Source organism: Miniopterus natalensis, chromosome 11 (genome assembly GCF_054644295.1).
Source record: "Miniopterus natalensis isolate mMinNat1 chromosome 11, mMinNat1.hap1, whole genome shotgun sequence".
In the NCBI taxonomy this organism is placed as follows: domain Eukaryota; kingdom Metazoa; phylum Chordata; class Mammalia; order Chiroptera; family Miniopteridae; genus Miniopterus; species Miniopterus natalensis.
The window spans coordinates 41,768,383-41,784,947 of record NC_142091.1 but is presented as its reverse complement, the minus strand read 5'-3'; the positions used below and the strand labels follow the sequence as shown (position 1 = coordinate 41,784,947).

The window sequence follows — 16,565 nt, the reverse complement described above, 5'->3', positions numbered from 1 at the left end:
TGGATGGATCCAGTGTGGAATTGGGAAGATGAGTAGAATGAATGCAAAGTTGCCCAGGGGAGAGATGATGACAGCTTTCAGGGCAAGGAGGTGAAGGACATGGAGAGCAGGCAAGACATAGGGTGAGGTAAGAGAAAAGATTGGCAGTTAAATATCTGAGAAGAAACTGTCAATATCAGCCCTGGGCTCTTTCTTCCTGTAAAGGTAATATTGGCTAACTCTTCTCATAAACTGGGTTTCTATTTCGTATTTTCCTGGAAAACTCATGAGGCTACAATAAAGGAGAAGCTCAGCTGCCTTCAAGGCCACATTGTTGATAGAAAAATTAGCCTGATGAGAAAAGTGCATTTAGATTTAGGAGGACTCATATAAACATCATATACCAGTTAAAAAGCTTAGATTTTACTTTTCATCTGAGACTGTGACTTTCATATTCACCTATGTCTCCTGTAGGCCCTTGGATGCTGTGCTTATGGGCTTTCACAAGGTAATTAGCACTTTGTAGCTTGAGGTTTACAAAACCAATGGTGATTTCACATACAACCACTAAGTCTGGCTTCTTAAAAGGCTGAGATAACAGGAGTAAAGTACCTTCTATAGCACTGTGAAGACTACCACTAAGAGCTCACCTAAGGCACCCATGTTGGCATGCTCTGTCTTGTCCTGTAAACTCAGATAGGGTAAGTGACCCTGGAAGTTTATATCTATCAGGTCACATCGATGGTAATCACCATCCACATCGGAAATGGTGCTGGTGGTCAGTCAGAGAGGGTCTCACAGTGGTGACACAGTGAAGCTCATTCTCCCACCTGGACTCAATATAGCCCTGTGGCCACAGCTAAGCTCAGGAGTTCTCTCAGGAACTCCAAGTAAATGGGACTATGAAGCAATAAACAAAGAAAGAAAAGATCGCAATAGATATTCATGTCTTGATGGTTGCCAAACTTTGATGGTAAAGAAAGATCTCCAGTATGAGATAAGTTTTCCCTTTGCTCTGTGTTCAGGAGGGAAAAGTTATAAAGGCTGCATGGAGATGAATTTAGACCCACTAACACTGTCCAGTGGTGCCTTGTTCATCATACATGAAGGGAACCTGATAAGGAATGAGACCGAAGGAGAATGGAAGTGCATTCCAGCTGATGGTCCAGATAGTGAAAACAGCCCAGAGGCCTTATGCAGTTAGCCCCTGGCTGCAGAGACTGTGGTCCAGATCACGCTCTGATGAACAGCAACAGCAGAGGTAGATGCTGTGTTGGGATAGTATCATTTGATATCTACTCCTATTTTATGACTCTAGCATGATCCAAGCATGAGTTAAGAGCCTCCGATTCTTTCTGAATTCATCCAAGATCCAATCAGTCCTGAGACCCACCAGGAGCCTATGGAGAAGTGAGGAGCAGAGCATGCATTCTGCCTTGGGGTGCAGAATTTATTTTTAAGGTGGGGCTACAAGGAGCTAAAGTCAAAGCAGTTGCTGCCCAGAAGAGGGAAGTTCAGAGGAGCTTGAGCACTCACACGTGGAGGATGACGCCAGCACTACTTAAGCGGTGACCCAGGACTGCACAGCAGGCAGGGATATAGATATGGGAACATAAGTGGTATCTGTGCTGGAGGGATATCAGAAATGCCAAGCCTGTCCTTGAGGACCTAGAGGTCTGTGCCCCACATCAGGCTCCCTAACCCTGAGGACCTGCCCCAGAGAGCTGAGCCCACAAAATGTCTGTCTTCAAAAACCAATAGGCTTATGCCCAGAAGAACCCTACGGGTGTAGAGCACAGGAGATTCCTCTCTTAAGGGCTCCTGCTCAGGACTTAAAGGACTACAGGAGTTGCCCCAAGAGCCAGTGCAAAAGCATAAGTTCAAGAATGTCAATGTAAGAAATACTGGTGAAGGAGACCCATCTCCTGCAATGGGGGTGGAAGCCTGTTGGACTTTCACTTGAGTCAGTGACTCCAGACCGGGGTTGGGGTGTGTGTGTGGGGGTGTTGTTTTGGTGCTCCACCCCCTGCATGGCCAGAGCAGGGCTGCAAGTCCCTCTAACTTGTCAGCACTCCTAGGTACTCCTGCTCCATTCCTGTGCTATGGCTGGGTAACTGACAGGGGAGGGCCCTGGCCCTAGTCCCCTCTCAGGAACATCACCCCTGCCCCACCTTCTTGACTCTACTGAAGCTGCTTCTGCCACCAAGGTCCCAACCAAGCCATAGGACCATGGCAGCCCTCACAGGGAATTCCCCTTGAGCCCCTGCTCTGGTGGCCGGGGTGGGAGGGGCTGCGTTTCCCAGCCCCAAGGTCTGAAACAATGGAAGACACAGTTCTTGGCGGGCTAGCACCGCCCAGGCACTGCTCAGAGAGGAGAGGGAAACTCACCTCCAAGCTTCCAGGGAAAAGGCCTTTTCACTTGTTCTGGTGTTCCAGCCTGGGGGACAGACGTGGTCAGGATTCACTCTCCAAACCAGGAGCCTGACATACTCAAAGAGGATCCCGGAGGGCAGAGTGAAAATGAAAGTGAAATTCTTAAGGGAAGGGCAGGAAAGGAGAAAAATCTATGGGCCAATGGGAGGCCTTCTCAAGGGCCCCAGGGAAATTTAAAGGCTTTGTGCATGAGTCAGAAGTGCCAGACTACATTCTTAACCCTATTTCAGTTCTGCTCCCTGAAGTTGTTCTCATGGCTCTCAAAGTAACTCATCCTTTGGAGAACTAGGCTTACCTGAGCTGTGCAATTTCACACACATCAACCTCATTTTGCCCCCTTACAAATGAGGTGTCATGAGGGGGAAATAAAATACCTCCTTTACCACAGTGAGGAACCACACTGAAGGCTCACCTGAGGCAGTGATACTGGCAGCTCTCCCCTCTCCTGTACCTACCAGTTAAGCTAAATGAATCTGTCTAATTTGTGTCCTGTTAGTCATGTGAGAGGGAATGGTTGCCCAAACCTGAAATTTCCTCAGGTGGTCAGCCAGAGGGGCTACCACAGTGCGGTAGCACTGTGATGCTGGTTTGCAGAACCTGGATTCAATCAGGAGAAGATGACCCTTTTCCTCAATGGACTACACAGATCAAAGGACATGAATTGTCATTGGTTGGGCTATGTCATCTAATACTATTTAACATATAAATTTTATAGTCCTAACTTAATAAAAATGAAACATGAAAATGATCATGAAGGATAAATTTAGGAGTCATGAGACTGGCCTTAGGTTGTTTAAACATTATTTCTGGGTGCCTGTGAAGGTGTTGTTTCCAGATGAGATTAGCCTTTAGATCTGTGGGCTCAGTAAAATAGACTGAGGGCCTGAGCAGAGCAAAGAGACAGAGGAAGAAAGAAGGAATGCAGTCCTTTTGCTTCCTGCCTGCCTGCTTGAGCTGGGATATGGGTTTTCTCTTGCCTTTGGACTAGAACGTATACCATTGACTACCCTGGTTCTAAAGCTGTTGGACTTGAAGGAAGTTACACCACCAGTTTTCCTGGGTCTCCAGCTAGTGGACGGCAGGGCCTGGAATTATTCCACCACCATAATCACCTGAGCCAATTCCTGCTATGAGAAAAAAAGAATCACAAAGGAAAACTGACTGAAATTAAAAGTAGATTAATAGATTGGTGTTCCGCAATTCTTAGGATATATTCCTAGAAGTGGAATCACTGGGTCAAATGGCAGATCCATTTTTAATTTTTGGAGGAAACTCCACACTGTTTTCCATAGTGGCTGCACCAGTCTGCATTCCCTCCAGTAGTGTACTAGGGCTCCTTCTTCTCCACATCCTGGCTAGCACTTGTCTTTGTTGATTTGTTGATGGTAGCCACTGTCTTTTTTTTTTTTGCATCTCTTAAATGATTAGTGACTTTAAGCATTTTTCCATATGTCTCTTGGCTATCTGTATGTCCTCTTAGGAGAAGTGTCTATTTAGGTCCTTGGCCCATTTTTCAGTTGCATTGTTTGTCTTCCATTTGTTAAGTTGTATGAGTTATTTATATATTTTGTAAATTAACCCCTTATCAAATGTATCATTGGCAAATATATTCTCCTATTCAGTGGGATCCCTTTTTATTTTGTTGATGGTTTCTTTTGCTGTGCAGAATTTTTTTATTTTGATGTAGTCCCATTTGCTTATTTTTTTTCTTTGTTTCCCTTACCCTAGGAGATGCATCAGCAAACATATTGCTACAAGAGATGTCAAGATTTTGCTGCCTATGGTTTTTTCTGCGATTTTTATGGTTTCATGACTTACATTTAAGTCTTTTATCTATTTTTAGTTTATTCTTGTGTATGTTGTAAGTTGGTGGTCTAGTTTCATTTTTTTTCATGTACCTGTCTAATTTTCCCAACACCATTTATTGAAGAGAAATACATGCACCTCTATTTTCATAGCTGCACTATTTAAAATAGCTAAGATTTGGAAATAGCCCAAGCGCCCATTGGTAGATGAGTGGATAAAAAAGATGTGGTACATTTACACAATGGAATATGATGCAGCTGTAAAAAGGAAGGATCTATTACCCTTTGATACAGCATGGAGGGACCTGGAGAGTATTATGCTAAGCAAAATAAGCCAGTCAAAGAAAGACAAGAATCACATGATCTTATTTATATGTGGAATATAATGAACAAAATAAACTGACGAACAGAGGAGATCCAGAGATATGGAAGCACGGAACAGACTGATGAATCTCAGAGGGAAGGGGGTGGGGGGAGCAGTGTAGGTAGAGATTAACTGAAGAACTTATATGCATAGATGCATAAACCATGGACATGGACAGTGATGGGGTGAAGGCCTAACTATCTTATTTCTAATATTAATCTTCTGTAGACATTCAAGACAATCATTATGTTTAAGAAGGATGTGCAAACAGACTTCAGCAATTGTAAAGCAAATGCACCTTGAAGCTTCTCTTCCAAATAGAAAAACTAAAAAAATTTATTTCCCAAGTCCAGGCATTTCATGCTAAATTAATACCCCAAGGTTCTCCTAGAGATAAGCCAGGAAAAAAATGAAAAAGAGAAACTTCTATGGAAATGGAAGAAAAATTGACAGTGGGGAGTTGTAACCCACCTCACCATTCGTTTGGCATGGTTTCTATAAATGCTGACTCTGACTAATATGTACCTTGTAGATAAATAGCCTTTTGTATAAGAATTTTAGGACCTGACTCAAATAACACTGACTCCAACCACCAGATGTTCCAGCTCCAGAAGATTTGCTAACATTCAACCATAAAATAATAAAACAAACCTAGAATGACACACATGAGACCATTGCTTGAACATTTTCAAGATCCTTATTGGAATGGACTGAGCTGGTGTGCACTTAGAAAACTTTTCAAACCCCTCCCCTTGATCTCTTTGTTCTGCTTTCCCTCTCCCTCTTATAAAAACCTCTGCCTGCATTGAGATGTTAAGATGGTCTTTGCAATGTGAGTCCACCATCTTCTCACGCTGCTGGCTCTTGAATAAACCTGCTTTCCTTCCACAAGCTCTTGCCTCTTGATTATTTAATTTCAAGTGCAGGCAGCTGAACCTGGGTTCCGTATCAGGAGGCATGGTATAGTTGCTGTATGCTTGAGACAAAAAACTGCCCTGGCTGGTGTGGCTTAGTGGTTGGAGCATCAGACCACACACCAAATTGTCATGGGTTCAATTCCTAGTCAACAGCACATACCTGGGTTGCAGGTTCATTCCCTGCACCCAATCAGGGTGCAGGTGGGAGGCAACCAGTCAACGTGTCTCTCTCACATCAATGTTTCTCTCTCTCTCCCCCCTCCTTCCCTTCCTTCCACTCTCTCTAAAAAGCAATAGAAAAAATACCCTCAGGTGAGGATTAAAAGAAACAAAAAACAAAACACTGACTTATGACTGGACAATATAGAAAATTAGGAGTCAGGATCAATAGATTCCCCATCACAAATCTTGGGCAAAATAGGCTATAGAATTTGATATAATTAAGTATAGATCATATATCTCCATGCCAATAGGGATATCAGGTTCCCAATATTTAGAAACTTCTTGTCTACAATTTTTGATAGCTCTAGATACCACTCCCTGCTCAATTTCCATGGATGAACCTGCAGAATAAAGCCCGCTTATTCCCTGAAATTCTACTGAACCTCCACCCCTTAAACTTGTATTGTGGACACCTGTCTCCCAAATTAATGACCCAACAGTATCCTAAAGGCTCAGACATACAAGTAGTTGCCACTCAGAGGTGAGAGAGAGGGCAAAACCCTAGACCTAATCCTTGGATCATGAGAAAATCCACTTGATGCCCAACAAACATTTATTTGGAGTTCAGAATCCCATCTCAGGACATTTGCTGAGAAGCAGCAATGTAAATGAAAGCTACTTACAGGCTTCATACTCTGAGGAGAGGGTTTCAGTTGGGCCATGATTGCTGGTTTTTCTTGTTGTTTTTTTTTGTTTTTGTTTTTTAAAGATGTCTCAGTGTGAAGGACTTTTCCTTTGTGTTTGCTAACTCAGGTACTTGTTTTCTGTAACTTGTTTCACAATGTGAACTGGAAGCCTGGACATTTCAGGGGACAAAAACCCAGGAATATCCTTGGAGAGATACCTGTTGAATAATTCCACAGAGAACAAGTCTTTCTTAATGAGTTATGGCTTCAGTCATTTCAGCAACAGGGTGACAGGAAAACAGAGATCAAAGGGAGTGTGGATAAGAATCAGTTTCCCACAGTTGGCCTATGAGAGAGGTGTGTGTGTGTGTGTGTGTGTGTGTGTGAGTGTGTGTAAGTGTGTGTAGTGGGAGGGAGGGGGAGAGAGAATCAGAGAGAGAGAGGGAGAGACTGGATGTATCTATCTTGGAATCCCTCTCCCACCACAGGTCTTCCAGAAATGGAGTACTGAAGACTTTCTTGTGAGACAGGGACCAGAGCAGACCCTGGCCAAGTAGCCTAGTGTTCCTGTTTCTCTTGGCTAATAAGTAGGTTGGGAATAGTGGGAAATGAAAATACCAAAGACACGTGCTGCAAGACACTCACTCCTGTAGCATTTGCCCTACTATCTCACTAGAGGAGAGGCTTTCCTCACTCCTGAGGACAACTGCAGCCTTTCAGCTCCCGGGCAAGAGCGAGGCTGACCAGGAAAGGGAAACACTGACCGACATACGCCATTGCTGACGGAGCCCACGCAGAACTCCTGGCCCTGCCTCTATCGCTGTAAGTCACAATGTGAACCAACACCTGAAAGATGGAGATCTACCTGGGCATCAGAGGAAAGGGTTTCTAATGAAAGAATTACTATGGAAATAGAATAGAATGTCAAGTCACTTTTATCTAGTACATTCACTTAGATTAAAGAAGCTATTTCAGTACTTCAAATAAAAGAGTAGGTAGCTACGAAAAAGAAAAAACTTTCTTTATAATAAAAAGTAATTACTAAATTTACAATACAGTACAGTTAACAATAGGCAGAGTGTTAAACAGTAGATCTCTAGGACTTATTCATCTTGCAAAACTGAAAGTTTAAACTTGTTGAACTGTAACAACTTAAAAATTTAAGAGGTTAGATCTCATATGAAGTGTTTTACCACAATAAAAAAAGACAATGTGATTGAGAGCAGACTGATAAATAGAAAATTCAAAGAAAATGTTTAGATAAAGTAAATTACAACCTAAAATTTTATACTAGAAAACTATCATAAGACAAAATATATTTGAAAACTTAAAAAACAGGATATTATGCAAAAAGATGAGATTAAAAAGGATGTGTTTCCTTAATCAAGATATTCTGTTTCAAAGCACAACAAAAGTACTAATATTTGAAGTAGATTAATATTCATTCCTAACATTCACTATTTCAAATCACAGAGAAAATGAATTGACACCAATCTGGACCACTGTTTATGTGTTAGGAAATGAGAAAGTCAGTGCAAACGTTCAATTTTTCAATTCCCACATTCTCATCATGCTCTTTTATTTTCATTTCCAATGAGAAACTGAATCCAATATAATATAATAATATAATAATAAATATAATATAATAATATATTATATTATACTTATTATATTATTATATTATTATATTTATTATATTATATTATATTATATTATATTATATTATATTATATTATATTATATTATATTATATTATATTAATTATATTATATTATATACCAGTAAGTAGTAATATCAGTATGATTATGAAATTCTGATTTCAAAGTCAAGGCTCTTAACTGTCCAATGTTCACTCTCTACATGTCACCTGCAAGAGCACCCTGGTCACTAAGTATTGAGCTTGGTTTTAACCATTACCATGAGCAGCTCTTGCTTCATTAATGGTTACATGGATTGAGCACATCAATCACTGTCTCCTGGCACCTATGATTTTCCCATGATACTCTAGGCTCCTTATGTAAATCAGCACCTCCTGGGCTTTTCCTTCTACCCCACATCCTAGGGGATTTGGCACCTACCTTTTCTTGGGAAGTGAACTGCAGAAAGGGCACCTACGGTGGAGAAACAGAGACCCAGTTCTAATTCTACTTCCTCCACTCATTAGCTATGTTACATTGGAACATACCTTATAAATTCCTTTAATTCCTTGATAAGAGTTCTTTCTTTAATGATACTTTTGAAAATTAACTTGGGTAAAGATGTACATTCTCTTTATATATTTATACATATAATTATATATATACATACCAGTGTGTGTGTGTAAGTATAAGTGTGCTTGTACATACCTTTCCCAGGCCTAGAACTCTCCTTTTCATTCCACTGGGGCAACTTATTAACCCCTCTGTATCTTCATGTGGGCTCTGTGCGGTTGCAGCCTTAATTTATAATGCATGCTTTTCCCAGAAAAGTTTCTTTACTATTTTGAATAAATCTAATCCTCATCAAAATTTGAAACTGATTTTAAATGTAAGGGGAAAAAAAATGCACGGGATGACATGTAGAGTGTTATACTCCGATGTTTCACCACAAATAAAAGCCCTGAACATCAAAAGGCAACAAGAATAGCTGTCCCTCTGCATGGCTCCCTTTGTTGGACAGTTCTTAGAAACTTATATTGTTCCTGATAAAGGGCCTTGAAACAGTCCCAGCCTTGGTGTAAAAAGTTCAATAATACAAAACTGGGATTGGAGTGGTCTTGACAGCAGAGTCTGGAAACTTGACAAATGAAACTTCAGTAGAATCATTTTCTGTTCCTCTAAAGGGCACAGATCCATTGCACAGGACACTGACACAGCTGATACTTTTAAGTGATCTTGAGAGCAAATATTTATTATATTGTGTGGGACCCTTAAATAGGTGCTTTACATTGAGTGACAGTTTCACACGACTATCTTAAAAGTTAGGTGCTGTTTAAAATCCAATTTTTATTTTATGAGAAGAAACAAAAATGTATCCATTGTTACACACCTTGTAAGAGAAGAGACAGGATTTAAACTCAAACACTCTGAACATAAAAATTTTCACTCTGGGTACATATATTACTTTTGTTTTTTTCCTCAACTCCCTTATGACACTTCTATCTGCTGGGCAATAAACAGACATACACTCAAATACTCTTTAGTGGGTGGTGGTGGGTGAGGTTATTATGGACTGTCCTACCATCATGGATGCTCACAGACAGGCTTTGCCATGTCTCCTAAAATCAATGTGGTACCAACATTGCTCTGTCTTTAAGAGCGATTAGATATCTTTCACTGAGAATACAGAAAAGGGTTGCTGGGTAAACGAGATTCTCTTCTGACTTAAAACAGAAACAGTTGTCAATCTCAAGAATGACTAAAAGTTCTAAAGAAGGGAGACAACAAAGAAGAGATGGTCTGAGTGTAGAGATCAGCTCAGGTGCATGAGATGAGCCCCAGCACATCGGTTGCTACACAGAAGTGGGTGGGGGAAGGAGAAGGTTCAGGAGCTTGGTGGGCACAGAGTCATGGGAACGGGACAGTTCCAAGGATTGAAATAGGGATAAACAGCGTGAGAAAAGCAACATTTAGAGAATTTATAGATGAGTGACCCATGGTTTGTGACATTAAAAAATGAGACAGTGCCTGCTTCATAGTCTAGGAAAACCCCAACCCGACGGGGAGGAGCAGCCATGGAAAGTGTCAAGACCTTGGGATCAGAGGTGGAAGAGTCCTCGAAGGCACTGTACTCGGATTCATTGTGCAGCCCTACAACCCAGTAGCCATTTTCAGGTTTGAATCTGGAGTAAACCTTTTGACAACCTGTACCTCGTCTAACACCAAACTTTATATTACAGGAACGTTTTCTACAATATACCCCCAGGATCCATGCAGTCTTCTTGGTCACATCTATTTCCCAGTAGTGTTTCCCTGATGAGAAATATTGGGAGCCCAAGACACCATAATTATAATACTTTATAGGCCAAATTGGCACAGATGCCAACTGTCTCTGATCCTTTGAAAGGGTGAGATTCAAATTTAGGTTGAATGGATTCAATGTGATGTCCACTGCAGAGAAAAAGAAAAGTGAAGATTAGGTGACAGATACAGGTTTGGTTTATCTGGTGACATGGAGAGGGAACTTGGAAAGGGACAAGGAAGAACTTGTATTGACAATCGGGGAAGTAGGCCAAAGCTATGGAGAAATGTATTATATGTAAGTATCAGGAGGTGAGGAAAACACATGGGACTGAGATCATCAGATCTCACTGAAACCACAAACTTCTGAAAGGGGATCAGAACACAGTGACTTGAAGACCCAGTAACTTCTTACCCCAGTAGCACTGGACATGCGTTAGCTCTGAAATGATAAAAGATTCAATAATGTTGATTAGAAGCAAATGATTAAAACGCTGATAGCTATCTTGTCTCTAGAGCAGGGGAAGGGGAGAAGACTACTGTTGGCTATGAACCAGTGAATGAAAGGATGAAACAGAACCTAGCCATTCTCCCTTAACCACATCTCCGTCCGCAATGTCCTTTCTTCTCTGAACACCCTCCTTTCTATCCTCACATTGAAGCTATACCAGATCCCCAGTTTAGTCCCTGACGCCACAAAGATCCCCCATCCACACAGCTGCTCTGGCTCTCCTCACCTTTAAACACATGCAGCATTCCACTCAGATCTGGAGCATGGAATCCACGCTTCAGTTTTTTGGAAATAATTTTTGGCTTCTTCAATGTCCACACCTCACTCCTAAGGATGACAAAAAAATGTTGACCCTACATCTCTTACCTTGTGTTCTTCCAATACCACTGTCTTCCTCTACATCCATGCCATTAATGCACTTGAACCTTCTCTGAGAAGCTTGAGGAGGGGAGAAGGAAGTGCACTGCTACTGGAGCCAGAAAAAATGTGCTCATGCCTACCTTCCCAGTTACCCTCTGTGTGATCTTGGGAAGGTTTTCACCTCAGAGTAACAGTTTCTTCTTCTAAAAATAGAATAATTAGCCCTTCCTTTGATACCTTGTGGAAATAATGAATTAGATGAAATAATGTATAAGAAAAGCCTTTGCTACCTCTAAAAAAGGTATGTAATATATGGACCTTTCCACATCACAGAGGGTCCCCAAAAAAGGGGCCACAGAAGTGGGTTCCAGGTAGATCAGTGGTAAGGTTGCAGATCTTGGCTGTGATTTGGGTCTCTTTTTGGAAAGCTTTTGAGCCTGTACCCTAGTCCAAAGCCTCAACTCCAGTGATGTTGTCCATATATAACATTTAAGATTTCAGGTGTTCTGGGAAAAGTTAAAAATACTTGACAAAGAAAAAGTTGTCTACTGAACAAAAAATGGTTAGACTTCCATGTGTTTGTGAAGAATTTGCAGCTGCCAGATGGATTGGCAACTTTAGATACAAAGGCTACACTTTCCTATATAAGCTTCTAAAGTGTGTGAACAGGAGACACAAATTATTGGCACAAGCGTCAAAGCCCCAAACCACAAGGCTCAGATCTGCTTTTGCAAATCTGAGGAGAACCTTATAGAATGGCCTGGTCTCCTCCATTCTTGTTTAAGCAAAGTAAGTATAAAGGTGTTGTCCCATAACCTATTTTAGAGCTCAATGAGGCCCTCCATATGATGAAGACAAGTATCATCTAGGAAATACAGGAACCAGAGCAAGGACAGAGAGTGAATTAAATGAATGAAGTAATAAGAGTCTGATAGTGAAGTCCCTTATCCTTATTATCCTTACTGGCTCTAACTCCGTAAATTTCAACCATTGAATCTACTACCACAGAATCTGGCTCATTCTCAATAAATATAAGACACTTAGATCCTCATCTATGATCAGCAATTTAAAATAATACTACATCTAACTTTTCTTGCTTTGGGAGATTTTTCATCCTGGTTGACAACCAAATAACTCTCATGACTACAAACCTTCCTTCATAACACAAATGCACCACTCCTGGTCACCTGTACGCACCATTTCATGATTCCACTTGTGTCCTAGCAAGAAAGAAAAAAAAACATGAGTCAGGGAATATAAATATTACAGCAGGATTAATGAAACAAAGAAGAAAAAAACAATAAAGAACATCAGAGAAATAAAAGTTATTTGAAAATATCAACAAAATTGACAAACCTTTAGCTAGACATTCTAAGGGGGGAAAAAAGAGAGGAGGCAAATTACTAAAATACGGAGTGAAAGAGGAAACATTACTATTGACTTTATAGAAATTATAAGTTAGGGACTATTGTATGCCTATAAATTAGATAACATAGATTAAATGAACAAATTCCTAGAAACACAGAAACTACCAATACTGATTCAAGAAGAAATAAAAAATCTGAATAGACCTAAAATATGTAGAGATTGGATTGGAAATCAAAATCTTTCTGTAAAGAAAAGTCCAGCCCCAGGTGGCTTTACTGGAGAATTCTACCAAAAGTTCAAAGTAGAAATAATACAAATAATTCACAAATTGTTCCCAAAAATAGAAGAGGAGGGAACATTTCCCAACTCATTCTATGAGGCCAGTACTATTCTGATGCTAAAACCAGACAAACACATCACAAGAAAAGTAAACTATAGGTCAATATCCTTTATGAATATAGACACAAACTTTTTCAACAAAATAGTAGAAGGTTGAATCCAGCAAAATATAAAAGATTATATATCACGATCAAGTTTGTTTTATCCCAGAAATGCAAGGTTAGTTTAACCTAAGAAAAGCAATCAATATAAAACATCATATTAATAGAATAAAAGATAAAAACCACATGATGATTTCAAAAGACAGAAAAAAGATCATGTGACAAAATCCAACTCCTTTCATGATAAACACAGAACAGCAAAAATAACAACAAACTAGGAATTGAAGGGAAGCTTCCTCAGCCTGATAAAGGCATCTAAGAAAACCCACAGCAAACATCATGCTGAATGGTGAAATATTGAGTAATTTTCCCCCCTAAGATCAGGAACAAAACAAGGATGTCTGCTGTCACTACTTGTATTAAAATGGTAATAGAGGTTCCAATCAAGGCAATTAGTCAAGAAAAAGAAATAAAAAGCATCACTACTGGAGAAGAAGTAAAACTATCTTTATTTGCAGAATAGATGATGTTATATGCAGAAAACCTCTTCCGGTTTTTAAATTATAACTCACTGCTGCTGTTGATTCCAAACTTTACATACTAATTATTATCTATTGTGTGTAGTCATGTACCCAGGATAATATATTCCACAATGAAGAAGAAACACAGAAGCAATTCAGAATATCTAAAAAGTAGAACCTTTTTTCACCAAACCATATTGTTTTCTTTCTTATGCCCACTTGTCAAAAATGGTAACAATATACATTCAGTCCCTTTCCCAAACACTAAAAAGCTCTTATCACTCTAGTCCTTGCCATATCTTTAACTTCTTTTGGTTGTCTGCATTTCCACACCATCACCGCTTTGTTTTTGAACAGTATGTATCAAACTATTTGGCTTTACTCTTAAATGCTGCTGGCCGGTTTACAACCAAAGAGTGTGTGCTCTTTGTATTAACATAATCGGTAGTACCTGACAAAGAAGTCAACTAAAATCTCCTTAATGAAAAGAAAAAGGATTGTGTCCCGAGAGATATTACTTTAGTCCCAGATGGATCTGGAAGCTAAAATCCTGGCCTTTTTGTGTTTCACGATTCTCTTTCCTTCCCTATCTGTGGACTTTATTCTCAGACTCTCTACAAGGCCAAAGGGACCTGTTAGCACCAACACCAGGATTAGAGAGAAGGCAATTTAGACTGTGTTTTAAGAATCTTAGATTGGGTCACCCTTTTTACCTGCAGCAGCTCCATGGCTGACCATTCGCTGCGACGCTCCAGATCTGAGATGAGCTCTTTCAGCAGCTCGCTCTGCTGAGCCAGTTCATTCTCCGCCTCAGCTAAGCTATCCAGGGTCTTGGTCTCCTCTTCCTCCAATTTCTGCAGTTCTTTTTGCTCCTCGCTGTCCAGGATGCTTCTAAGCTGATTGAATTCTGTTTGTATCCTTTGTCTCTCCATCTGTATCTGATTCTGCAAGATTGAACAAGGGAGAGAAGTGATGAGTCTATCAGCCTGAGAGCCTATTGCAAGGGATTAGGAGTCAGGAAAAAAAAAAAAAAAAATTGTTTTTCGGGAAGTTCTAAACAGGAGAGGGGTAGAAATAGGGGAGCAATTTGGGGGAGAGCTGTTTTTCCTGGTATTTTCTTTGCACTACAGATGAAGAGGCCTCAGACTCTCTTATCTAGGCCAACCCTGGAACAAATGTGAGGCTTGAGTAAGGTTTAGGTTGTAAGCAGCTGTCCTGGACATTCATGTCCTCCCGCATTCCCACACTCTCACATTTGGACTTGGAGGAAGATCCGGGTCTTTTGCCCAGTGTCTTGCTTCCACTGGAGGTGTCAGAGCCTCACTGGAAAAAGATGGAAAACCGAGTTCTTCAGCCTTCCTTCCATTAAGACTGTCTTTGCTCTCAATTCCAAATATCTGGGTGTACTTGTGACATTTACAACTGTAACGTGTTTACTTGTAACACCCATTTTCCTGCTCCTTCCCCCAGCAGAGACAGGACAAGGGAACTAACCAAATGGCTTCTGGACTCATTCAACGCCAGGAAACGAAGAGGAAGGGGCTTCCTCGTGATCGGCATGGAAGGCCCCGCCAAAATTCCTATCTCAGAGCTTCCTCAGGGAGAGTCTCCTCCTACCTTCCAAGAAGCTCTCTCTTCTCTGATGTCAGTGCCCAACCTCTCAGCTTCCTGATGCTCCTTCCTCAGCCTGTCCAGAGCTGCATGGAGCTTCTCCTGTGAGAGAGGAATCACAGAGTCAAGCTATGGGCTCCGAAGAGACTGGTTTTACTGAAACTGTGTTTAGAATCTGGTGATGAGAATCTACGGCATGGGAGAAAAATCTGAGGAGGTGAATGCTTTCTTTATTCCTGGGTGATGGAAGTCACCAACCCCTCACCAAGAGCAGCCTGATTTTCTTTCTTTTAGAGTAAATACTGATTCTGCTATGGCCAAGGAAAGTCCCATCCTGTTATTAAAACTGGTTCCACATCCAATCCCCAGTGTTCAACAGCAACCATCCTGCTGAGAGGAGCGATGAGGGCGAAACCTATGAAAGAAATTCTCCATCCACACGGCAAAGGAGAAGAGAGGAAAACTTTTCACATTGGTCAAAGTCTGTACTCTAGACTCATCTTTTATGTAAAAGGGAGAATACACAGAAATGTTCTGCAGGCATGGGAAGCTGAGCATAGGGTAAGAGACATACATGGAAGAAGGTTACAGGGCTTAGTACTAAGATGCTGCAGTGAGTAAAGCAGGATGGAAAGGTGAGATTTCCCACCAAGTCCTATCTTCCACCCCATCTCCCTTCATGCTGGGCCTTACCTCATATTCCTTGACTACCACCTCCATGGGAAACATCTGATGACCAAGGTGCTCCTGAGAACTGAATTCACAAAGCTGACAAACAGCTTTCCTATCCACCTTACAAAAGAGTCGGAGTTTCTCTCCATGGCTCACACAGAGATCTCTCTTCTGCGACTCCTCTGGGCTTAGCTTGACCTCTCTGAGCTTCTCCACTATGTTGGCCAGATGCTGATTAACCCATAGATTTCCAAGCGAGTATCTGACAGCACACACAGGACAGCTGCTTTCCCCCCCTGGGCCGATCTCCTTGTCAGTGATGCAGGCTCGGCAGAAGCTGTGGCCACAGTTTAGACTCAAGGGTTCTGTCAAAAGCTCCATGCAGATGGCACAAGTCACCTTCTCCTTTATGTTCACCAAGAATTTGAAAGCCATGTCAGCTGCTCCCCTGGTTTCTTCCTGAGGCTCTTCTTACTTAAAGATTCCTTATATGGATGGGCAAATTGAAAGGAGATGGTGTAAGAATGGCACAAACAAAAAGTATGCAGACATTAAGGACTGGCCAGAGCTGAAAAATGGAAGGACCAGAAAGAAAAAGGGGGGCCGGGGAGGATGAATTTAATGACTTGGGTAAGCCACCAGTGCTTCAGAGCTTTGGCTTTTCTTTCATCCTCGAATGATCCTCCCCTTGATATTTGTATGACTTCCTCTTATACTTCACCAAGCTCTCTTCTTGCATGTCTTCTCAACACAGGGGCCTATTATGACTAACTTCTCTACAGCACAATCACCAGAACA

General features: G+C 41.1%; 1 protein-coding gene across 1 annotated transcript; it reads right to left on the bottom strand.

Annotated features, from left to right (window-relative positions):
* Nucleotides 1-9,214: 9,214 nt before the first annotated feature.
* On the bottom strand, nt 9,215-16,252 carry TRIM34 (tripartite motif containing 34). The gene is made up of 7 exons (XM_016215034.2): nt 15,789-16,252; nt 15,102-15,197; nt 14,198-14,428; nt 12,353-12,375; nt 11,022-11,122; nt 10,700-10,726; nt 9,215-10,434 (listed from the first exon to the last, which is right to left on the bottom strand). Exons 1-7 carry the CDS (start codon nt 16,200-16,202, stop codon nt 9,869-9,871), a joined length of 1,458 nt encoding a protein of 485 aa, XP_016070520.2. The 5' UTR covers nt 16,203-16,252; the 3' UTR covers nt 9,215-9,868.
* Nucleotides 16,253-16,565: the final 313 nt, after the last annotated feature.